General features: G+C 37.4%; 1 protein-coding gene across 1 annotated transcript in view; it reads left to right on the top strand.

The window, feature by feature from the left end:
* Positions 1 to 3,060: 3,060 nt before the first annotated feature.
* Positions 3,061 to 27,379, top strand: part of Kibra (kibra) — a 61,395-nt gene continuing 37,076 nt past the window's right edge. Inside the window, exons 1-3 of the mRNA XM_049841287.2 lie at positions 3,061 to 3,540; positions 14,171 to 14,280; positions 20,582 to 20,676. Of these exons, the coding sequence (XP_049697244.2) occupies positions 3,413 to 3,540; positions 14,171 to 14,280; positions 20,582 to 20,676 (333 nt within the window). The 5' untranslated portion in view covers positions 3,061 to 3,412. The remainder of the gene's footprint in view (positions 3,541 to 14,170; positions 14,281 to 20,581; positions 20,677 to 27,379) is intronic.

Genomic DNA, 27,379 nt, shown 5'->3' with positions numbered 1-27,379 from the left:
CGTAACCGAGCTTCGAACAACCGGGCCTAAGGTAAGTCAAAGATGTTTAGGTCATAAGACCATACCTACATCTTTACCTACCTCCAGTACCTACCAATATTCTAAAGCTGAGGAGTTTGTACTATGCTTCTTTGATAGTCTGAACTCGCTAATCTCAGGGTTAGAGTCCGATTTGAAAAATTATTTCAGTATGGGATTGCCCATTTATCTAAGAAGGATATTGGCTACTTATTATCTGGGTATGTGAAGAAGTCACCATTAAGACCTAGGCGAAACCGCTTGTTTTAGTTAGTGGGTACGAATCTAATATAGTTTAGGTAGGTATATTTTTTAAAGGGTGTATTGTAAATTGCCTTTTGCTGCGATTACCGCCTAAATACCTAATGAAGGAAAGCGTCGTGGGTTTCACGATGATGGCTAATTTAAGGATTTTTCTCTGTGGTGAGGAAAACAATATGACTCAATAGTGTAAGTATGCCTACATCATAATGGAAAAACTACGCATCTCAACGGTTTTCACTCATTCGACCGATTTTTTTTCCAAATCCAGTGTCAGACTATGGTTAAATACCTACCATCTTACTCAAATCAGCAATTTTACCGTGTGCGCAAAACGTCTCCAATATTCTGTATGTTTTCTTTAACAGGGATAGGGATTTGACAGCACTTGTATGGGGATAATGTCGAAATTCTGTCTATGTAGGTAGGTATACATATTGGTAACAGTAACAGGCCGTAAAAAGTCAAAAGTGTTAGGGTGCGTACATATATGTTTTTTTTTCTTAGCCTGTATTGTCCCACTGCTGGGCAAAGGCCTCCCCATTTTGCCTCCACACCTCTCGATCTTTTGAGTCTTCCCACCAATCAGGGTCGTAGGCATCTAGGTCGTCCCGCCATCTCTTTCGGGGCCTACCCCGCCCCGCACCGCATATGTTTTGACATTTACTAAAACTGATTTTGTTGGCAGATGATTTCAGTTCCGCGTCGTAAGTTTCGCCGTGAATCTGAGATTGTCTTTGTTGGCATAACATAACTACTTACATAACTATAAACCAACCATTGTAAGTTAAACTTAAGTGTTTTGTGCATATTTAGAATGAAAGATCCGAATTTCGTAATGACTCCGTAGTACAATAACTGTAGGTATTATAAATCACCATTATGCAGTATCTTAAGAGGACGAATTGGAATTTTTGGCGCCAAGGATGTCAATTTTTCTCAGTAAATACAAAACGGATCAAAATACAACTTGGTTACCTGAAAGTTCATGATATAAACCTTATTTTGTTAGTTGTAGAAACATGATTAGGTAACTTTTATAACAGAGAAAAATATATCAAACATACCTCTTTTTAAAAAGAGATTCACATATTATGGGCAAACGGGACCGATTAAAGCCTCTTAACTTTTTTAGTAGTTGAGTATATACATACTCTTTAAAATTGTAGTAGGATTTTTTATCAAATTATCATTTCTAAATAATAAAATTACAAAACCATTTTGTCGCTTACGACTTTTAGTTATAAGCTAGCGCGCGTATTGTTATCCTCGCCCCGCTCAGACGCTCCGACCCCTTTTGGCGCCTTAGATGCGCGTGCCGGTTATGGAATTATTGTTGACCACTTCCTCGCCTTAACCATGATCATTTGCCTAACCCATTCCCAACTATGTTGGGGTCGGCTGCCAGTCTCAACGGATACACCTGAGTATCAGTGTTTCACTAGGAGCGACTGTTTATCTGACTTCCTCAACCCAGTTACCCGGGCAACCCAATACACTTTCGTAAGATTAGTTGTTAGACTTTCAGGCCTCTGATTATCCGTGGACTGCCAAAGTAAGTTCATCAAATAACTATGTTTCGATTCTACATAGAAAAGGGGGTCTTCCTTAGTTAGAGAAATAAAACAGATTAAAATAATAAACACTGTAAGGAAAATTCGTAAGTCATTAATGGATAACGTAACCGTATATTTAGAAGCTAAGTCAAAATCTGTAACTACGTATTGTAAGGGAAAACACTACGTTAAATAACTATGTACCTGTATTGAAGAATTTACCTAATTATTTCTAGATTTTTCCTACTTAACTTCTTACATATTTTGATTGTATAATACCTAACTGCTGTTTATTTTGAACTCGTTATTTTTTAAATACGTATTTAATTTAACTGCAATAAAATATAAGTTTTAATCCCAATGGGGTTAACTCTTGAGTTAGGTCATGTTGGGATACACTTAATGTCTTTGTAGGTATTAGTGACACGTCCAAAAATATTTTATAAAAATATGCCCAAAATATATTTTCATCGTAAATGGCTCTACGGTTCAAACTAATTGAAGCGGGCGGTAACAACACAAAATTAATCATTTTTATGATTATTCAATCCTTCACGATTTCGATCGTTTAATAAAATCAATCGATTGGCTAAACTAATATGTAAATCTATAAGACCGTGCACACTTGAGTAATTTGTGAAAAATAAACAAGGCAAATATTTTTGTAAATACTGATAACAGAATTCTTGTAATTTTGAGAATACGCTCTTTGTATTTGCTTGAGGATTAACTCATTAAGGTTGTTTGTAAAACAATGGATGGAGTGCTTAAAATTAACTCTTATTGTTTTACTTTAACAGTTTAGATACAGTAAAGAAAAATATATGTAGAGCTACAGATACGTACTTAAAGATCATTTCCGTCGAAAGAATCTGCTAACCTTGTTTTTTATGTCAGTTATAAATTAGTAGGTCATTTAAAACTACACGATAATCATAACACAACAGTAAGTTGTATTAATATGGCAACAATAATATTGTAGCGACAGATAAACATACCTACTTACATAGGTACATATCAGTAATTTGTATGTGTCCGTATATACGTACATATACATACATGCGCTGAGGAATGCGATCTATACGTATACACGGCCGTCTATACATATTTATACAGCGGAATCGTAAATAGATTGAATGGGTATGTACCTACCTACTTTTTGCTTACATTGCCAGTTCGTTTCACAGTCTCCGCTCCGTACATAGCATCAGTCAGTCGGCACTAGTAGACCATGTAATGTAAACATTAGATGGTCGAGGAATGCATTTAGACAGTAGGTGCTGGTAGTGAATATTATCATGTGCGGTGATAACGTGGCTGCGAGTCGGCGGGGTTTAGTCGGCGACGCGGGGTCGCGTGGTGCGGTCGCGTGTATCGTTGCTATCGCTCAAGTGACGTACGGAACCGCTTCGTGTGTTCGCGCTCGCGTACGCGCCGCATTCCATCGTGGGGGCCCTTCGCCGCTATTGGCCGATCCCGCGTGACGTCACACCTCGTAATGAGGTATTCAACATGGCCGTGTAGCTAGTTCGCGAGTGTGCTTCGTTACTCGTTTGAATGGATTTAATCAGTGAAATATGCCAAGGAGACGAAACGGTGAGATACCCTTGCCCGACGGATGGGATTATGCGAGGGACTTTGACGGAAAACTGTATTTCATCGATCACAACAGTAGAAAAACGACGTGGATCGACCCGCGAGACAGGTAAGTTTTCCAAAGAGAAGTGTTAACCCGTAAGAGCCCCATGTCAAAATTTTACATTCCAATGCGATTTCTAACGTTTTCTGATTGAATTTGAGTGTTGTGGACGTAAATATCGGGAGTGCACGTGATATTATCAATTGTGTTGAAGTTACAAGTGTTAAACGCAACTTTAAAATAGAATAAATCGTGAAAAACAAACTGTTCCGTCGCCGCGACGCTGCTGCTCTCTAGTGGTAAGAATGCGCGTCAACCTCGATTTCACACGACATTCCACTATTTAGTGACAACAAATGAGCTAAACACAAATTATGGTTATCATTTGTTATCCTTTGGAATGTGTACTGTGGTCTTGTTTTCGTATGGGCTTGTATTTGGTGAACGGAGCAGTCGGTACGCGACTAATGAGGCCACGGAACTGGTTCATAGCAATGTTAGTGGCTGAACTGGCGCAGAAATAATTCGATGAAGCGTTTATGTGTTAAGAATGAATGTGGCATGTTGTCTAGATGGTGGTGCGGTCGGTGGTTTCGTAAGGTGCGCGTGTGTGTATGGTGCCGATGCGTGGAGAACGCGGTGGGAGATGGAATGCAATGCATAGGCAAGTTGCGCGGTGTGAATGACAGGCCGTAGAATGCGGCCCGGGCCTGCGGCGATGGTCGCGCCTTTCTAAAGCGGCGCACTCCCCCTCCCCCGCCGCCCCACACCCCCCTTCACCACCTCAGCAAGCTGCAGGTGCTGCACAACACATCCCTATTAAATACCGATCATGTCTCTAGCCGTATCTATTTACCATAGTTAAACTGACACCTGCACCATTGTTTTAAAAGTTAACCTTAAAAACAGTACACCTGCACTTGAAAATGCAGGGTTACAGTTAAAACCGGTCAATTATCACTTTGGTGATGCTAAACGGCGTAACAATTAGCGGTAGTGATGCCTGTTCCATTACGAAAATGAGACATCCTAAAAACCTAACTGAGTAACTGTTAGTTTCTAATGGCGTTGTATAACGGGCTAATAAATCCGTGTAGTTTTGTTTTGTGAAAAACTAGATTGTCAATTAATATTTATAACACAAAATGCAGTTGTAACTGCAAATGCTCTTCAGTAGCGAAGTGGATTCAAAGTAGCCTGCTATTTTGATTGAACCTTTGAGTAACTGGTTCATTTCAGACCTGTAGAGACACAAATGTATTAAAAATACTGGCTAAAGTATTGAGCATATCCAAACTAATATTATAAATGCGAAAGTAACTCTGTCTGTCTGTCTTTTCTTCACGCCTAAACTACTGAACCGATTTGTGTGAAATTTGGTACAGACATAGTTTGAAACTTGAGAAAGGACATAGGATAGTTTTTATTACAAATAAAAATAAAATTATTCCGGACATATAGCACCATCTATTGGTCAAATCAAAAATCTGCTGGTAGTCACTATTCCATGCGAACGAAGTTGCGGGCAAAAGCTAGTATTGCATAAAAATACGAATGTGGATTAAATTGACTCAAGCTAAGAAGGCACATGAGAATCTGGTCCCGGTACATTGACACCACAATAAAATTCGCCGCTGACACAGGAAACATAAAGTGGTATTTTTATTGAACCTTTTGGCAAACTGCATTCCATACAGTCGACTTTACAGTATGATATTTGAGTCGTGGTTACCAACTTAGCCCACCAAAACACCACGATGTTAGTTTTCTGTTTACGATCCTACGTTATCAGGTTCGCTTGATAACCCTCGGTGAGCGAAAAAGTGATAATGGAAAACTTCCAATTGTAAGTGAATTTGGCTACTGGGAACTAATGGTGTTAATTGAGGTCAAGCTACTATCGCAAAAATCTTAGAGCATTGTTTTGAAAGAAGTAAGTGAATAGTAAAAGAGCAACGGCAGACAAAATTGACCTAGAATTTGGTGTGTGGAGCGGAGGTACCGCGGATGTCACTCTAACGTCGACATCTACTTGTGCGAAACGCGCACACAATAAACCGAGCCACTAAGCCAATTTATTAATGCTAAAAATAACCCGGCCAAGTCTCGGGCGCATACGACGCTATTAACCTTATACGGAACCTAAACGTTATACTATGAAAAATGTGCCTTCACGTCACAGCCTTTGGCAGAATGCAATTATTTACCTACCCTAAGAATGTTGACAGTTTAGTAGACCAGGTTTTTTCATGCAGACGTAATGGTCTCATTTTGATCTGAGAGATCGCCGTTTATAACTAAATATTTGCCCTTGAATTTAGATATATATGGCTGTATTAACAAGATAAAGATCTTTATGGTGTCATTGGTAGCTGAAACTATACATTTACGGTAATAAGTGGCTTCTCAAATGCTTCTGTAACGAGACGTTGCGTGCGAATGAGCATTTTGCGGTTTTCGCAGATCTCAACAACAAGTGTGATACGTAACTAGATGAGTGGCGTAGGTACTAGGTACATAGTTATAGAAAAAAACATTAACTACATAGGAGTGTTCGACAGCTACGCATTGTGAGCATAGGAAAAACGATTCTTTGTGTCTTTAAGCAAGGAAGCGCTGAAGACAATGATATCGTCGATTAACAAGCGAATGGGAACTCATACCTGTGTTTGCCGGTGTTTATTACTTTAATTGTATCGGTTGAATGCAGTTTCACTAAGCCGGTACATTGTTCTATTGCATACCAGAGTGTTGCGTTCAGTTGATCGTTAATGCATAATTCTATGTTGCGAGTGAAATCTGCGTTAGGTGTCTATGCGTACTTGCCTAGGTGCGGGCAAATTGTATGTGGGAAATACAAGGATGCTCGCGTTGGAATGTTTCAATGCGATCTGCATGTCTGCGGTCGAGTAGCTTGTGGCGTGATGGCTAATTTTATAATGTAATTGTTCCTTATACGCTACACTGTGTTGAAGAAACGCTACTATTCATTTACTACTATAGCATCAGGTGTTACAGCAAACTTCTCAAATAGTTTTTTTTCCAACAACTAGCATAAAATCAATCGTGTTTAACGAAGGTATCTTCACAAGATTGTGTAACCCAAGTATGTGCTTCCCACGCACTGCACAAGTTCTGAGCTCCCTCATGCGTAACTTTAAAGGGGCTGGGCATTTTACAACGTTTCTTGTCTTTTAATCGACTGCGTTTTAAATGGGTTCACTCGTTCACTTTGAGAGCTATTCAAATTACTTGTTCTTTAATAGAAGCTACGTAAAAAATCTATTGGTTGTGCAAAGAAGATTTACAAAACATTTGTTGAAGTGTGTGCTGCAGGGTGCGGCGCGTGGCGGCGAACGGACGCGAAATAGCGTACAACATTGTTTATTCTACGCATTCCTCTCAGATAAATATGTCCTTGGCGATTTTATACACCCAGACGCGCGTCGACACCGCCGCCGCTGCCGACACCGGCTACACTGCAAGATTTATTTTGATTCCATCCAAGAACTTTTAAAACGATTGCTTGTTTTATCCAGAATCTCTTCGTGATAAACCAATGGAGAAGCTGCAGACTTGGTTCTCAATAGAATTCATTAATGAACACCTGGCCTGGCAAAAATTTCACAGGAAATTATTTCTTGTTATGGATATGCAATCATTGACTCCTATTATGTAGAGTAGCATGTTTTGAATTGCAATCCGCTTAGATAGTCGTTATTATAAAATGTGTTTAAAATCACGCATGTTTAAAAGTTATCTATGTGAATATGCGATAAAAGCTGTTCTGCTCTCGTTTCTAATCAAAATTGGCATTCCTCTCTTATCTATATGCCGTCATAAAGCAGTTGTTTACCTACTTGTAACGACTTTTTCATTGTTATGCACATCTATTATAGTTTTTTGTTTCTTTACTACAGACACCTTTTATTTAGTCCTGCCATTCGGTACTCTATAAATGGTCTAACATGTATTTGTATAGTGGGCCCGCCCCATAACTTCATGAAGTTAGCATAAACTTGCAAAATATGGTGTGTCGACATAGCGGGTCTCGGAATGGTCGGATGGAATTTCTGCGTGTTTGTCCCACCATATAGGGAGTGATAAATTGACGATAGTCGTCGCTCATAAAATTGTATAACTATTTGCTTGATTTGCATAAGAGTGTTTGATTAGCCATCGGAGGACGCCCAGACGTGGTTGGCTTAAGAATGTTGACTATTTAATATTTCCTCCATAAATGTTTGGGACGATTTAATGTCCACGTTAAACGTACAATCCTAATATATCAGATGATGGAACTAAACTGATACTTTACCGCTATTCGACTTAAAAACGTCTCATAAAAATTAATATCGTTATTTACGGGCGTATTCATTTAAGAAAGTTATTTTTATGTAAAAGTAATTAACGACACTCTTAATAAGGTTAAGATCAACTTCATGTGAGTAGGTATGAACATAATTCTCATAATAATCCAGAAATTGTAAAGACTGCAATATCGAAGCGAATGTAAAGTCGACAGCCTTTTTACAACTACAATAATTTAGATAGATATAAATCAAGGTCTTGATATAATGATCTCAAACTTATGCAGATTGGCTGGTATGCTTTCGTTTTACGTACCTATTTAAATTTATTTGCTTAGGTACACATAGTGGCTTATATCTTGTACTTACCTTTCGTAAATCCTAAATACCGTGAATGGTATAATTTTTAGGTGCCCATAAATAGAGGCACAGTGAGGCGAACTGGCACAAATCCTTGATTTTGAATAAATTGTTGACGAACCGCCATTTGGGCGTGGGCGAAATATGCGACAAGAGACTATAATAAACAATATTACCATTCCAATATGTACCTTGTGCCTTAGCGCTACTAAGCTATTTAGGTTTGTGATTTTGCAAATGATCGTAAGCTGCGTGCTATGCGAAAACACCTGTAGTTAACGGCGATTAGGTGATAGTGTTCTGTTCGCGTCGACGGATTCTGACTTGTTCCCAATTAATCGAACAGTTTGGTGCTTACTCAGAGTATTCTTTGATATGCCTATAATGCATCAGTTTTCTTGTATTCAAAACAGTGATTTTGATAGATTCACTTGCCCGCGAAAGTTTCTGATGTTAGTTCCCACGCTGATAGAAAAGGATCAGTCTTCCAAGAGTAAAATACTTTATAGCATCTATCAAATGCTACATTTCCGCAGAAATTCCATTTGTAATGGATTCTATTCGCCTTCATGCATTTATAGTGCTGAATACATTTTCCTGCAGCATTGTAGTATTACCAAAGAAATTGGCAACAGTGTGTAGCTGTAAAAATCGCAAATATTTCCCCGACCCCATTCCGCGCGGTCGATCATTTACGAAACAATGGAGCAAGGAATTTTGTTCCTCAACAAACATTCGCAGAAGCCCGGCGCCTCCCATTCATTGGCGATGCGTTCGCGCACATTGATATCTGCTTGTTTGGCCTCTGTTTAATCCATACTTTCCGGTCTTGACACCGCTCTAATAACAACGATATGTGAATGGAGCCGCTTTGGTGCCATTCCTACCTAATGTTTGACTTTCTACCGCTGGGAAAGTATCATTTGTGCAGTCGTGAAGTTGCCGGCAAACATCGTTACAAGCCATTAGCAACATTTCTGCCATACTTCGAGGGCGGTATTCGAAGTTGCAACGACCAACTGCTTGTGATTGCTTTTCTACATTCTGTAACTAGGTATTGCATATTTGCATAATGAGAAGATTTGAATGCTACAGATATCGTTAAAATTGGTGTATGTGTGTTCTCTCAATTCTAGACACAGCTACTCTTATGTTCTATCTATGTAAATCTAAACCGGTCGGCCAGTCTAATGAATGGGCAGTTTTTATAACATTCGCTTAATTATTTAGCATGCGTCGTTTAAATAACACAAATACAATAATAAATTACGACCATCATCAAATTTTGTTCCTGCGAAATGGAGTACCGTCTGATTTACTACGACAATTTTTAAAACGTCGTGTCTGACTTGTGCTGAGATTTATAGCATTTAATCTCCTTCATCAGACTGTAGGTACTTATTACTCAAACAAGCAACAGAATGGGAGTGACCACAATGCAATATCAATTAGAAATTCCTGAGTCTCGGCGATATTATAAGCGGGGCGGCCGACAATTCGTCATTCTGTATAGACATTATTTAGACTAGGTATCGTATTATCGAATGTTTGTGAGCGGAGTCGTGATACTCATGATATTGTGTCGCACGCGCCGCCTGCCGGCGTGACGAAGGCGGCTGGTATGCGGCGTGATTCAAACGGAAACCCTATATATTCAGTGTTTATGCAACCCGCTGTCCGTCCGTCCGTCACTTCTACAGACAGTATGCAACATTGAATTGTATAAATTACGTTCTATGTGCGAGTTTATTTTGACTGAACTTCAAATTATTTCAAATTGTAGATAAAATAGTAATGAAATAATAACCTCGAAGATGTACGCTTCAACTTAAATTACTTGAAACATTGCTAATGAAGCTCGTAATTCATTACAATAAGAAGAAGGATTTCGAGATTTTAAAGGCAGTTAGTGTCAAGAGATCTTTATTATTCAGATCGGAGCATTTAATGTGTATATTCTTGAGTCTCAAGACGAGCATGAGACCTTGGTGGGAATGACGTGACGTGCGTTTCAACAACACAGTTCACACTAAGCGTTGGAATGTCGTTTGTCAATGATCGAATAACGCGTGACGTCATAGAGTCACATTAGCCTCCTGCGTTTACCATCAATACATAATTACCACTTTCGAGCGATTGCTGCAGCAATTTGTTGGATTTTGGTGATTGGTCGTGACGCAAGATGCGAACAATGTTTATATGTGTGGTTACTTTAATGCATGGTTCGGTTCAGATACAAATTTTATATTCACGTATTGGATCATCCGGTCGGCATGCTTCGACGAATTCATTGCAAGTTGTGTTTAATTTGATTATAACGAATGTGTCAGTCAAACGGAATGCGAGAGGAAATCACGTTGACCCCTAACACGATTCCTTTTTTGGCCATAGGAAGGTTTATAATCTTCCTGTCCGTGAGTATATTTCATCAACACATGAGGCTTTATTTAAATAAGCAGTATAAGCACATAGGATACGTGTGACATCACGTCTTAAGAATTTACTTATAGCTTTGTAAGGAACAGGTTATTCACCTAACATTATTATCCTTAGCCGTGTCTACTGACACAGTTTCGTATTACAGATTATCTTACAGACTAAAATCTAAGTAGGGCAATGCCCTCATGGAGTAAAGGAGTAAAAAAATCGAGATTGTTCCAAAGCCCAAGGAATGTGCATTAAACGGGCCATCCGGATTAAAATATTTCCCTGGCGATATTTATAGAGCATTAGTAGGTGTGCGTGTTCGTCTGTCGGTCGGTCGATATGTGTGAGACAGCATGGCACCGCCTCCCACCAGACGTGCTCCAAGTTTGTCGTAATCCAGGATTTGGTCATTGGACTTTCGAAATGATACGTGGATAACTCGTGACTAATGGTCTAATCATTTAGATTTACGGTCAGCCTCTTTGATTCTTTGGTCTGATGGTACGACATTGATGACATTTTCCGATTTATTGGTTTGGATAGACACTTGGATTTAAGAAAACTTTATCATGTGGGCCTTTGCACCTGGAATGGCGTTTAAATCTGCAGGGGCTTGTAACTAAATAGTCCAAAGCGGGCAGCAACCTTCATGTTTCTATTTGCGGCTGCTGAACGGCGGTACATTGGCCTTCTCCCGCGCTATTTTCCAATGAGACTGTGATGCACTGGCATATCGCACGGCATAACTCGCGGATTTATTCGCATCGATTACGCTATACAGCTGTGTGTGAACTCAATTCTGCTGCGAACTGTTTTATATGAGAAAACTTGTACGGACAGTGAGGTAAAGTAGAACAAATTATATAATTGCGAGTCGGACATGCTTGCAAAAAAAGAGGACATACTTTTTTCTTACTCGAAATATGGGTACCTACTGTTATGCATTTGTTTGTTTGGTGCTGGATCTTCAAAATTTCTTTTATCACTAGGCAATCTTATTTTATTGCCTAGAGTAGTTAATAAGAGTAAGAAAAAGTTACTTCAAATTAGATTTAAAATTATGATGTCAGAAGTGCAAAAAAAGTTCTTGGTCTTGTATCTGGAATCGTTAGAGGATCCATGGTGGAGCCTGTCTACTGTCTACTTAATGACATCTGTTCAAACTTAGCGCGCAAGACCGGTAGCCAAATTCTACATCGGGTCGGTAGATGGCGCTGTGTTTAAATACCACTCTACTTCAAACTATTGTTTTGTTTTTAAGTTACACTTTGTGAATGGCTATTGTATTGCAGACAAAACTTCCGACATTTTTGGAATTCCATTTCATGATATGCAGCGTTAAAATCTTATCTACTGATATTGAGTTGACATTCCCACTTCTATCGACAGACTGAACGCAAAATATTTTTATTTATAGTTGATAAGTTTTTTACAACACTCGAGTATGTAAAGAACTTGCTTATAAAGTTTTGGTAACCAGTTGCAACAACTAAGAAAAGTTTATTGCATGTACATACATATTTTATACCAAAGCAGAAACGATTGAATGTTTACCTACTATTATAATAAAGACCAATAATTCTGTCACAGAGGTATTTGATTGGAGCCAGTGTTTCGTTTACGTGGGCGCGTGCGCGTGTGTGTGAAAGTGTGTCTGTGTGTGCGGCTAGGGATTCCGTGACACGGGTCACCGTTTCCGAGAACTCGACTCGTCTTGACGTCCCGCTGACAGGACTGGTTTTGCCGTTCTCCCATAACGCAGCAACATTGTTTCTCTATTTGTCTCGCTCGCTTTTACTACTCTTGTATCTCCCTCTTGCTCCCACACCGATGCATTGGATGCGCACACGCACGCGCCCTCTATCCCCTCACCTCGATAAGAGTGATCGTGTTTTGAAATGGACGCCGCATTCGGTAGCTGTGCGGAAGGAGTAACGAATTCCCATTGAAGATTTACCCCTCTCGACTTTGTCTCAATAAATTGATATAACAAAAATAAAGAATGTGCGGCAGCCTTAATGGTTTACCCCTTGACTAATCTTTTTGTATTCGTGTTATCCAGTTAATATAAAATGAATTCTTACAAATATTTTATTGAGTGGATTATGCTTCTTGAGAGAGTACTTGAATCTATGCAGAGATTGCAAGTTGTTAAATTGAGCTGTAAGGTGTTTATTATAATTGCACGTGAATTTAACCTTACACGAAGTTATACGCACTCATTAAAAAGCCTTTACTTGATTGCTTACTGTAAAACAACCAGCAAACGGTAAAACAGAATCACGCGAACATCGAAAACGTCGATTTCAAAAGTTGCACGTACACCGAACTGGACATAAACGTGGCCAATTAACCGAAGAATCTTATTTAATAACCGACTACCGTATAAACGCCATATTAAAAGTCACGAAAACCGTTAAGTGGGATGCGTATGAGACGGCGTTCGGTTGATTTCGTCACCATCGGAAATGCGAGTGTGTCCGCTTTTTGTTGGTGAACTGGTTGTACGTGAATCATGATCGAAATTGTGGCAGCAGTGGAGCAGGTCGCCGGCGCCAGTGCACCACGCCCAGCGCGCGCCAGCTCCCGGCACCCGCATCGCCCATCATTAATTATTCTCATGCCACAACCTGCCTGTATTATCTGCACGCCTAGGCACAACTTGAATCTAGAAACTTGCACCTGTTTTTTGTTCGATACTACCTATGTTTTATCTATAATTCCATCGCGCTCCTAACATTACATTTTGAATCAGAAAATCTTTAATGTAAAATCCGTTCTTGCTTTGAGAAATCGGTAGCGATTTCTTCGTCCTATATCGTGCATTAGATTAGTACCCTACACCAATTGATTCGATTTTGAATGATGTGATTGACTAACGAGGTGCTATTTCTACTGGTATAAATCCAATGATATTGACCGCGTCCTCTTGATCCCGTAACTTCTAAATTGATTGAAGGCTAAACGATTTGAACGGTCTGGTGATTAATCTATTTTCGAACTGGTAGCTTTTAAAGACATAAGATATCGATGTCGAATTTTTGAGAGACGTCTAAAACAAAATTGGTTGGTTTAAAGGAGGCCAGTTGCATGTTTACACACAGAATAAATACGGAATCGTTCCAACCAGTCCACATTACTGAATGGCCAGTGAAATTATCCAGTCGAAAGATTCGAAATAATAACTGGAGCTTATTATTATTTTGCCTTAATGATAGTTATAGAAGCGCAGTAATAGGCTCGCCCCTGTTCGTGGGAAGAATGTTGGGTTGTTGATGTAAGGCCTTCTATGGGAAGCTTTTTTAGTTATGTATTTGCTCGACTTTCCTGAAGCGTACGTGTATAAGGTTTTAAAAGTTACTTTTATGCTTGGATAATGTTTGCAACTTAGGGTTTTACTGTTTGTTTCTTTAAACATTGTCGATACTCAATTAGAAGAATCAGAAACTGGAAATCGTATAATAACCTACGTTGTTGTTTTACAAACAAGCGGTCATGAACATCTCAATTCCCATTATCCATATAATGAATTTCCTAGCCTCGATTCTAGGATTATACAAGCGCTTCCTAGACTCAACAAAAAACGTTTATTGTTCCAGATATACTAAGCCACAGACATTCGCGGACTGCATTGGCAATGAGCTGCCACTTGGATGGGAGGAGGCCTACGATCCACAGATCGGACGTTATTACATCAATCATGTCAATCGTGAGTAACACCTGTTGTTTATTTGGCAGTTTTTCCAACGGAATAGATTAGGAATCTGTTCTTAGTATTTCATGGTAGTACATGTTGTGAATTTTCAAGCAATTTTAGTATCACATGTGAGAAACTCTGCACCTTAACACAATTTAAAAAATAATTTGTAACCGGTCAGTCGGATTTCCGTCCAAGAAGTTTAAGTTAAGTCTATCCGGTTTAGCATACTGAGTAGCGAAATAGTGGACCTGTATTAACAATGCAATAACTCATTTTAGCACAATGAATTGTTTGTACCAGTTACAACAGGCTAACTCTTATTTATTATCCCCTGGATTATTCAGTATGTCGGGTGAAAAATGTACTTCGCGGGGGGCTTATGAAGTACCACGGTGCTTTAGTTATTCCCTATGAATTATTGAACAGGTTGATTCATGTCTAGCCTATAGAATGTTGCGACTGTTGCGGCCACCATCTTGAATTCGATATTTGAAATCGAAATGCGCAAGAGTTTTAACGTCACACCACGAAAAATAGATGGCGTTGCGCGTACGTTCGGATGCACGTCGATTCAGTCGTGACTCGCGGATATAATATGTTTTTATGTGAATCCTTAGATTATTCTATGGCGGAGCACTAAATAAGTCGTGTTATGAATGGAATGCTTACGTATCGTTTATTTACGCAAATGCATCTTCGTGAGTCGTATTGAATTGATTAGTCGTTGCATAGATATTGCTTTGCTACCGTGTAATCTCACATGCAGATAAAATAAACGTGTTGTTTTGAATTTTTAATACATTTCTATAATGCGTAATGACTAGAATGAATATTGAATAAGGAGTACAGATGAAAAGCCATTACCATAACACATATGATATAAGCATACAAATTTTCTATGATCAATTCAAAATGCCCAGGCCGTGTCCTGAAAACTAGTGGCCAAGATTCTCTAAAATTATGAGAAAATTCAAAGCAATTTTATCGTAGATGGAAAACACTGCAAAACTGAACATAATTATTGTGTCTTACTAAAACTAGGCTCGGCAATGTCAAACAAGTAAGATAACGCATGAACAACACTAAATCATTCCTAAAGAAGTAACTTAAATCCAGTTTATAAATGACTTCTAACAAAGTTTATGGCGAGCGTCGAAAACTGCCAACACGACAATATAGTTACCTATCTACACAGCGCTATAAAAGGTAAAAAGGCAATAATGACTGTGCTATAAGATGGAAAACGCGCGATATCTGACGACCCGCGAACACCCGATAACGGTGCGCGCAAACGCACGGCGTACATTTTCGCACGACGCTCACGCATTCTTATGCATTATTTATAAGAACCGTAGAACTTTTCCGCCATTTTCTTACTTTTTTTTCGAGACCACCCATCAACTGTGGCCGATCGGATCGTCTTTTGATCGCAGCTTGTTAGTTTTTATGTTTTTTCGGTGTTAATTTCTGTGAAGTGGCCTGCACGCTGCAATTTTCTACAGTAATGGCGTCTAGAATTTACGAGTCGACGTAGAAAGGCCGTTACATTCGATTGAAAAACCTTAAATATGATGTCATCTGATTTTCCATAGACGTCAGTACTATTTACTACGTTAGTTTTATGAAAGTGCGTAGTGAGTTATCAATGTTATTATGAATTAATAGGTATGCAGTTATAATTGTTTTAATACAGTGTGCGACGTAATTTATCACCAGTGTTTATTATGATAAGATTTTGTGACTGCTGATTAAATTCTCCGAATTTTCTTGGCTGCGTGACTATCTTTACGTAGCTATTCAGTAATTAAAGAGTTCTTATATTTTAAACGTTCTGAACATCTTCGGGAACATTTCGTTCTAAATTCTAGGTGCAATCTTTATTGATGTTTATTGCTCTATCCTTAATCAATGATTCTTTTGCTACGAAGAAAAACCCTTACCAGGTAAAGATGATTCAAACCTAGGTATGAGCAAGAATCAATATTTGGTAAAAAATGTTTTTCCCTGATTTGCAACGAGAAATATATTTTTTAAATTGCGTTTTATTAAAGGTGTGCTGCCATCTATGCAGTGGACTGCAAAACACATGTTTATTCAAGCAAATAAATTCTCAGAGCTCATTAAAAGTATTTGCTAGGCAATGTAACCCCGGCTGGAATATTTGTCTCAAGCTAATTTATACTTACGCATTCAGAACAAATTATGCAAAAGGATTCAAATAGGTTTCATTATCTGTTCATTTCATTAGATCCTATCACAGAAGATAAACGGTTCTGCGCGCTTTTTAAATTATTCTCAGTTTAAATAACCATTTTCTGTGTGCGTAACTTATGTCATTACTTAAACTGATTACAGTTTAGATATTTTAATTTAATTTAAACTTGCTGCAAGTAAATTGTATGTTTATTTAGTGTGTCGTGGAGTGGGGTGCTATTCTCATAAGTTGTTCGCTACATGCGTCGGCGCAGCTATGCGTCACATTTACTATTCTGTCGTGTTGTGTAGGGTTGCTATGGGCAACAAATAACCTAACTGTTGTATTATGTTCGTTTTAAAGTTACTTCTAGATCGTTCTTCAGCCATTTTATATTAGAGGTATAAACGGAAAATGGTTATGATGTGTAAACATACTTACTGCGAAATTCCACAGCTTTATTACTAACAAAGCAAATATAATTCATACTTAATTGTAATTTGTATATTTTCCTCGTAACACAAATTAATAGTCTAAACATTGCGGTGTATAAACTGGTATTAAAAATACGTTTTATAGCAAAGAAACAAAAATAGAACAAGCATATCTGGTACGAAAATAACTCAAAAACGCTTTGTATATTCATAAATTCCAGTACAGTAGCCCTACAGTGACCATTTGCAATATTCAATACGAAATGCAAATGACTCGCAACTCGTTTATAGTACCTATGGTGTTTTACGCGTGTAGATCCGTCGATAGCTTACCTATAGCCTCCAACGCCATCGCATAAATTCTCCCCAATGTTAATTGATAATTAAAACTATTTATTTGATTGTATTTTATCGAGTATTCCTCTATTAGGTACTCATTATAAGATTCTATTACAATTTACAGTTTCAGTTGCTTTATTACAGTACTTTCGTTTATTGGTCCTAACTTTAATTATGTATGCTCAATAAACAAAACGAACTTGAATTAGTGATGGCAAATTTATGGAGAATGAGGAACGAGATCCGTGGTCATCCATGAAAATGCTAATGATGGTAATTAAAGCAATTCCCAGTAAAATATACGAAGCGGTCTACGCATTGTAATTACTTTCAGCTGATTATGGCGATTAATCAGTAGTGCGGTGATCCTGAACGATCAAGCTGAATATCCAAAGTTTACAGTACTATTAGTCTACTCATAATATACGCTGATCGTAAAGAAATTCCAGATAAAACAGTAACACGTACAGAATTATATCTCTTTGGTAGTTAAGCACGTCGCTATAATAACGAATTACATTTGAAGTGGCGTAGTAAAACTGTTAAATAATGCGGTCAAATTAGTTATGAAAATGCTGGACGTTACAAATGTTTCGCCCATCATTTAAAAGCTCATTTCTTGAAGAATGCCTCGCGGATAACATTATTCATCACTAACGTGCCCAGTCGTTAGCGTAATAATGAAAATAAAAGACAATCTACATCAAAGCTCCTCTAGCTATGCATTTTTCGCATTAAATGTTGCAGCGTTTAATGCATAAATAGGTACTTGTTCACCAGTTCAGGTTTCCTCGTATTCCGATGGGATCTTGATAGCTTTCGTTCAAATAATACGTCTCCTTTAGTTTCAACGTGCAGGACTTTCGGTTCGGACATGCTGTCGCTTAAACATTATGTATTTCTAATCCCACACAATGGTTTAAGGATCTTACTTTATTTCTACAACCAAATTTATTTAGCGTCGGTCCTGCTGGCTGCTGCAAACGAGTCAATATAAATTCACAGGAATGTTACCACTTGCAAGAGAAAATTTAAATTCAACTTCGAGTTTATTTTCTACACGCATACCGTATTAAAGCAAGTAAATAATCTTGCCTTTATAATGTTGATACTGGGAATTAAAAAGCTTGAAGTAAAAATTAAGTTTATAAAGTAATTTTAATTTACAGTAAGTAACGCATTGATTGCAAATAAAAGAGCACAGCGAATGAGAAATAATTGACATTTAAGCAACATCCATAACCGGGCCCGGCCAAGATTATCGCATGGAACTTATAGCAGAAATAAAATAAATATTAACATGCCGATTCATAGACAAATTGGCAATGAAATAATCTTACAAGATCAACAAAACATTGACACACTCATTAACGATCGTATCACAGTTCTGAATAGAAAAGGACAAGCAATAATGAAGTTGGAACTTGTTTAAAATGAGCGGTGCAATTAATTTTAATATTCTTCTAGTATTTAAGTCTTTGAACCTAGTAGTTTGCATACTTGTGTAAATATGCATATGTTACTTTGTTAATGCCTCCTCCACTTTACATATTTAGTTTACAGCATCCATGTTCTTTATCAAGGTATGCGATCTCCCCCATACCTATTTTCTGCATAAGCCCGCAATATTTATACGCTTCATACCAGCTTTTATTTTACACCGCGCTGTGTTGAGAATTTCATTTGATACTTTGAGTTCGCTTTCTTGGTTAATTGGAATTGAGTAGTAGGTATTCCGTATTCAAGTTCCTTGCAAATATTCTCTACGCAGTATTCAAGAGGATATCATTAGAGACGAGTACATTATCTTGACAATTTGAACTGATTGGATTTGAACCATGTATGGCTTCGATTTCATTTGCATTTGTTTTTGGAGAGTCACACGGGTTTATAGATGGTTCTACTTCGTGTCTTTGAATATCAATAATTTTGATGGTGTGTGGTCAATTTTTACCGTCAAAGAAATCAGAGTCACGTGCGTTTCTTGTTTATGGTCCTTCGGGTTTGATTTAACTTTGATATTGTTTATTATCGTTTTTCGAATATACTCCTATGAATAATTAAGTAGGACGTGACTTTGGATCCTTTGTCTACACCTTTTCTTTTATGAAATGTGGGCTTCAATAATAATCCGTTTTCATGACACGTACCGTCTGCGTTTTTTCTCGTCTGTTGATAGTGACCGATCCTATTAATTTTATTGACAGCAAGCTAGGTATTAAAGTTAGATCCTATTCAAAATGTTTTAGCCTTTGATAATAACTAGGCATGTCCCAAATTCCTAACTCTAATCCTCCCAGATATAATCATTAACCATGAGTTGCCGGTTAAAGTTACCTATTTGATTAGCACTATCACTTTACCTTCATCGCGAACAGTAGCCAAATTACGTAGCAATTTCGACGGCATTGTTTCTCTAATCTGATATAAAGTGAGTAACAATCTGTCGGTAGAATCGTTCCGGCCTTGTCGGGTTCAGAATTGAGAATAATAATTGAAAGATCGCCGCGTGCGTACTTTGGATGTCACGCGGTGTACGAATGACGGCGGAATGCAGCTGCCCCGATGATGACTGCCTCTATGATTGGTTCCTGTCGCTATGTGCTTTATGACTAAATGTGGATCATTTGCTTAGTGTAGGTCATTTCATTTGATACGGCGAGTACGAGAGACGTCTGTATTTTAGTCATTTAGGACTTTGTATCTCTTTGTATGTTACAGCTTGCAAGTTGATCTTCTTCTTCCATTTTTTCTAAGAATATAAAGTAAATTAGCTGCCGACTGAATTAGAAAGCGCTTTCAGTACACGTACAATCAGTTTTTCAGATAAACGACCGTGAATTACAATCACGCCAAGCCCCGTCCCAAATGTCACTATCGGCAGTAAAAGCGATTGCTATCAGTGTTTATTGAATGCCACCATTATCAAACACTACTTCGGTCTCGTCATTAATCGCTTGGTAATCGGCAACCGTATCGCATAGTTTGACGATGAGTAATTCTTTAGCCTTAATCTGGCTCGCATATTGGCTTGCGGTTGCTGCTTATTTGTCTTAAGTAATTGAGTACGGGGAAAACGGATTTATTAAAATTCCATCAACTTTTGGAGTCTAACTGGTCAATAGGACCAAATTTTTAAAGTAATGATTGTGCGTAAGAAAATCAATATTGGGTAAGCTCAGGACTTGACCTCAGTGCTAAGTGACATGACGTAGTTAACTAATCATATTTGACTAAGCAGTGACAATGACGTAAATGAAATACTAACAATATAGTACCTTGATAAATATTAACGTAAAACATAAAGTAAAGAAAGCTAATGATGATATACGTATTGTTACAGAGGTGACGCAGTTAGAAGACCCGAGGTTAGAATGGCTCAGCATTCAGGAAGCGATGCTGAGGGAGTACCTGCATACAGCGCAGGAGGCTCTCGAGGTTAGTACAAACATATATCAATATAAAATATTAATTAATGTATAAGAACTCGTTACTATTATAACCTATAGTACGTAAAACCAAATTGATCAATGATCTGTTTAGAATTTATAATGTCATCAGTCAATCGTGTAGTGCATCGTCTAACGTTCTAAATCCACAAGAAACGCTACAAACCTATCGTCATTAGCTTACAAAACAGCATCCTCTACAAATTCAAAACTTCAATCATATCTTAAGGCACTTATTAATTTAACATTACCAGCGGGTATATTTTCCTGCGACAATTTGCCGTTCATGTCTCGAAGCACTTACTTTGCATCGATTAATGGATTATCTCGGTTCATCAATCGATCAGTTTCATTTTAATGTGCTGATATGAAGGCAATGTTGTCGATAATTTCAACTTGACTTCAGAGTCTATCGAGTGCAGCTGTTACTTATCGGACATCCATCGATAAACGCTTTAGCTCGTTCCTATCAGTGGAGCAATGTCATTGGATTTAATTTTAACTCAATTAAATTGTGACGTTAGTACTAGATGGCTTGTAGTTGGCGGTTTTTTGCTCTTGATTTTATCTTAGGTCTTCACGATCAGTGTGTTCAAAGAAACTTTCGTTATGATTTTTTTGTTTGGGGTTTTAATTAATGTGATATCATTTTGTAAGGCAAAAGTAGCGATGTCAAAAACGAGGAATATACTAAATTGTAATAGGTCTTAAAGGCAAGTCCGTTTGCACTTGAATACAATATCGACAACTGTGGGAATAGAAAACAGAATTAGCCTCATTCAGCGTGTCATTTGGACTTTCTGTAGCGGTACATGACCATCAAGTTCATGGATTTAAATGTCATTTGCTATTGCCGTGGCCCTTTTCATTTATACCCACTGTAACATTTCCAACTGTTGTTACATAGCTCATTGCAACATGATTCAGTCCCAGTGAATTTCTCTTAGTTGACGTAAAACGGTGTTTTTCTATAATCCATTCAAAGGCACTCTTGTTTGAGTATTTCCTGTAATGAGACGTTGATGAATATAAAATTATTCAAGCACCGTGTTCGTTTGAAACAGTTATCTACAGTGGAAACGTGATAATATCAGTCTACTGTCTATTATGCAAGTTAATAGTTAACAACACATACAATGTATATTGCCATTGTCAAAGGTTGAAGTCTTATCTCCGTAGCGAGGCGTACATCAATGCATAATATAATATACGTAGCTCTTACACACACAAGTAACATTAATTCATTTGAAAACGCAAAATGAAGCGATAATAATATTTTTGCAGCAGAAATTAATGGCGATGAGACATTAATTTAAGCTCATAAAACTGGAGAAATACAGCAACGAGCAAATATCACTGGCATAGGTTAACCTAGTAATAAAAATGTGATGAAATTTAATGAAACTCGGCTATCTATAATTAATGTACTCAAAGGCACATTAAACACTCGTTTAGTGGCTTCTCCGACAGATAACGATGGAATGCGATCGTGCCCTGATACAGAGATAAGAGATAAGTGGTTGCGGTATTGTTTCGAATTGAGCACGCAATGAGACGAGACTGATGGATCAAAGTTCACTCAGGAAGAGAACGCTCTTCAGTTTTAATTTCTCATCGTTAAGATTAAAGGAAAAGTAACTGACAAAATGCTAGTCATTTGGTACATGTACTTTTTAAAAGATAGATAGAGGAAGGCTTTTTATGTATTTGTGATGCAATATTTACGAAATAATTGCTAATTACACAAAATTCAGTAGCTGCCAGCACTATAATAGAACGCTTGAAGATCGTTACCTAATACGACATCCAAAGTAAATACAAAGTTTTTGAAGCACTCAAGTTGACGTATATTAAGGTCAAAACCGTTTGTTGATCTAAGAACACAATATAAATATGAATAGCAATAATAAAGGGCTTATGTACAATAGCTTTGCCAGCACAAAATTTATCGCGATTGAAATGACAACAAAGGTTAAAAATTATTAAATACTTCCTTACTTCTTGATTGTAAGTGCGATTATGACGAAAATATTCTTGCTGTAATCAGGGTTAATTCATATAATGTAGTTTAAATTCTGTGTCATTGCAACTGCATTTAAATTCTTTGGTTTGCTTGAATTAATTTCAAAATTATTGTGTGGACTTACATAAAGTTATCTTGATCCTTATCTTTCATTTAAGGTTAAGAATTTCTTTAACTTTCTCAGTTTTTACGTGAAGTCAGATAAAATGATAAAATCATATGAGCAGCTTTTTCGAATACTTTCCTGTTACCTACGAATACTAGGTTATGGACTTCAAACATCTCACGTCCACATTCGCACTCCGAATACCGTTATCACGGCGAATCTGCATTCGTTTAGCGAGAACATACGTGATTTTACCTTCGCATTAGGTTTTTGAGATCTCCATTCTGTAACAGAATCGTGATTGCTGTGGTAATCGTTTCAACGGTTTCGAATTCAAAGTTTTTTTTCTCATCGTTGTTGTTTTGACTTAATTGACCAGATTCGGAAGGCGAAATAAATTATGATCCATTTAGGTTAACTGCTCCGAGCTTAGATTGGAATTTGCTTCTCAATTAAGTTGCAATTATATTGCAAAGGACTTTACCAGAATTTTATTCAAGTTGCTAACAATACTTTGGTTTGCAATATGAAGGAAATGATATTTAAATCAACACAATTTCAACGAATGAACCTTGATATTTAGCTCCAATTAGTTTGCTCTCAACTGTCAAAATATTAAGGCAGTTATGTCCAAGACATTTCGGAATTTGCAACGACGTAGATAAATTGATTCAAAGTTGCCGAATGTTTTGTTTTGCTATAAAATTGTGTATCTATAGCTTGTAAGAAGAATTTCCGGGTGTGGTCTATACTAAGAAAAAAAGGTTACAGAGATTCTCTACAACTTCAAAAATATCAGAAGCTCTATCCAACGAAGTGGTACTAAAAATACCTAACAATCAATCAGCAAAGTAATTTCTAATAGGAATGCGACTAACGTCACAAACGATAGAATACCAGCAGTCATCAGTGATAACCTTCAGTCCTACCAATTGACGTCAATTGATTGATAACTCCGGTGCAAGTAAACAAAAAGATACATAAGATGATTAGAATGATCAATTACCTCTACCCGGGACCTTAGACCCCAACTTGCGCAAATTGATGTGGATCTGTGTAATGCATGAAGATTATAATGTACTGTGTCATTATTTTCGTGTCTGTCTTCTAAATGGAATAGTTTCGTATCCAATGGAAGTTTGATGTCGTTTGAGTGATGTGGAATGTAAAGGTTAATTTGGGTCACTTTCTTTATTCATACTCGAGGCTACATGTAAAACTTAAATTGTATCTATCATCTTTTCACTAACATTAATTTGCTCTTCAATTTTCGGTTTTGTAATATCCTCAATTTACTTAGCAATGATGACATTTGAGCTTTTAAGGTGACTCAATGTTTTCTTACAATAAAATATGTTGTAGATATTCTATCTCGCTATAAAGCTCGCATAACACGTTTGTTTAGTCATAATACCAAGAAAATGGCATTCTAGCATCATTTACGTAATCCCCACGTGTTAAGGTGCTTAAAATATGTAAACAGTAGGTGTTGTAAGTTGGGCTGTGGCCGGAAGACGTATGCATACTTTAACCAATAGCCCTTTAAACGTTAAGTAACTAGGATTTGATTTGAAAACTTCAAGTGACACACTAAATAAGAAGTAGTACGACATAGTAAAGCGCTTATATCTGAAAATTCAATTTATACTTAAGTGACTTTTATGGAACATTCCACTGTTAGATTAAACAACATGAATCAGGTAGTCAAACAGCCACATCAGGACTGGTCAAGGATTTACGATATGGCCACCTTGGTCACAGTTTGCTTTAAGATTATGATAGCAAACTTTGAAATATTCGCACTTTTGACGATTAGGAAGGACATACGCTCCCAAACGTTGTGTTGCGTCCTACTTAGGTACTTTCGTGAGGGAGATCCAAAATGTACATAGACGAGTGAACTAAAATTGCACCTAAGTCGAACGAACACTTGGAAATCAAGACCTCCCAGGATTTCAGCAATGGCCTTAAATACCTTTGTAACGCGTTAAACACGAAATTGTAATATGCGTTGCGTGCAAACACATATTTAACTGATCGGATATTGCTATCTATGGATATTGCGTTCCGATGCGTGAGTCAATCTTTCGATAGGCGCTCCACTTCTGCGTAGCCAGTTGTTCCGCGAATAGACGTGTGCGCAGGTTTTCGCGTCTGTTTTAAATTTTGCGTATTATACATGAGCTGGGAGGATGAGATTTTGTAGAAATTTCTGGGATAATTCCGTATCTTTCCCTATGCGATTAAGAGGAAGTCAAATCATTGACGCAACTGCACAAATGTAGGTATTAAATTCTGCTATTCAAAAAGACTATAGGCGAACAAATTGCTGTGGAGCACAGCACTAAAATATGTTTATTTAAAGTATTAAAAGAAAGTAAAAAATGCATACCAATAACCGAGGTCTGGCCTCTTTTATGGCCTCATAAACGATCGACACATCGTAAATCGGTATCGACACTTGATGCCCCATTTCATACTTTTAAGATAACAAAGACATAAGCAGTAAAGTTGTGCATATTGTACGTTTTACGAGAGTTTTATCATAGCAGATAGCTTCAACAGGCCATCAAAGTCACTTAGCAGGAGATAGGCGACGTCTAGTCAACTTGCAAATCGTCTTGGAGCTTTGAACCGATAATGCTAGTGGACTTTACAGATATGTTTTATTGTAACTATACATTTTCTTCGATAGGTTTGTGATTTAGTCATTCAATAGTGTACAAAGACATTCTGCTTTTGCAATTTTTCGTTCAATAACATGCATTGAAACGTTTCATCCAATGCCTATATTAACAATGTAATTCAATTCTAACATGGCAGACATCATGCGACTGGCATATAAAAATTCACTGACTTATCTCGAGTATAATAGTACAGAAGCCTCACCACTAAGGGGACGTGCAAGCATGTGCACACAATTAAAACTAACTATTCTACCAACCAGAAACAACCGACCAACCTAAAATCACCTCTACGGCTAACAGAATAAGCAACACCGGTCATTTTCTTAGCAGAATTTCAAAGCTTGCCCAATCGTATACATGCTTAAGTCTAGCATGGACGTTTGCGCAAGGAAGATGTATCTAACTCTAGCTATAGGTAGAAAACTGTTTAGCAATATGAATAAAATCGTGCTCACTAATTAGCAAATAAGCTTTTGTATAGAATTTTAATTGGGACGTCGCCTACGTAACCTAGAAACTGACTGATAATTGTTCTCGTTATTGGTGATAAATACAGTAACGGGTTAATCTTTGTTATAAAGATTGTCGGTTTTATTAATTTTATTCATAAAAGGTCTTGATCAGGGAATGCTTTGAACACTTGTCAAGCTGAAAATCATTAAAGTATGGACGTTTCAAAGATGGATTTCAGAATTGTAATGTTTTGCGAACATAAAAAATACACCTGAAAACTTCAGTCCTTTACGTAAAGCCTTTTGAAAATGTCCTCTATTCCTCGGTTTTGCATATACCCCAGGTATTTCCGTGGTATCGTGCGATTACAGAATTAGATTTGGTCTATAAGACATCAGTCCTTCTCGGAAGCATAAAATTTCTCGTGCGGCTTCCTAGAACCTACTCATGCCACTAATTTTGTAACGTGGAATGCGGTTGCGTGAGGCTAAGGAAAAATGTATCACATTTTTTTGGAATTAATATTAATATTCTAGGTAAATTAGATTCAGGTGGATTTACAAGAATTTGACTTTTGAGGCATATTTGAGTTTCCAATTGACTAGAAACTTCAAAGTTTTGTGGGTCTGTATTGCTGTTTTTTAATCACTAACCTTACCAATTTTTTATATGTTTTTTAGACTACCGCCCATATTGCTTTATATAAATTAATCATCTTCAAAACTTGATCCCTTCTAGTCCTCTAAGTAGATTATAGGCAGTCAGGAATTTTACCAAGAAGGCTGCTACCAGATTTGGCAAGTTCCCAGAAAATCCTACGCGTGGTCGTGTGCCACAACCTTATCCGATTACAAAGGACCCTAACACTTGAAGTTATTTGTATCGCAGGTGCTATACAGTTCAATATACCATTTTGTTTATTCATTGTTTTAATCCTAATCTTGTTGTAAGCTGTTTGTTACAGTAATGTCTTATAATGCTTTGTCAGGATGTACTTTAGTTTGCAATTACATTATGTAAAGGAGATTAGATGTCTTATAGTCAAGTATATTCTGAAAATTTACTGAAGGATTTCTAAAAGCCCGTTGGTATAAATCTTTATCGAGATTATTTAGTGAATACTAAAGTTTCCTTATATGGAGCTAAAACATTCCTGTTAGCATTACAGCATTTCGGCTTAACCCGTAACAGAGCTATTGTTTCCATATCTCTATTTCAGTAATTCGATCATCCAACGTCACTTTCGGAGCCACCATGATGTCACCTTTGTTTAGTATTACAATAACAATAGAGCCCATATTTACTTTTTATCTTTGTCATTGTGGTCATTGTAATTTATTTTTCTTTTAACCTATAACAGTATCATTAACTGTTGTCCGTTATCTTTTTTCAAGATGGAATGCCTCGAGTATGTTAATACAAC

The sequence above is a fragment of the Helicoverpa armigera genome, chromosome 19 (assembly GCF_030705265.1).
Source record: "Helicoverpa armigera isolate CAAS_96S chromosome 19, ASM3070526v1, whole genome shotgun sequence".
Classification (NCBI taxonomy): domain Eukaryota; kingdom Metazoa; phylum Arthropoda; class Insecta; order Lepidoptera; family Noctuidae; genus Helicoverpa; species Helicoverpa armigera.
Note: the sequence above shows the minus strand (reverse complement) of the source record. Positions and strands in the feature narration are given on the sequence as shown.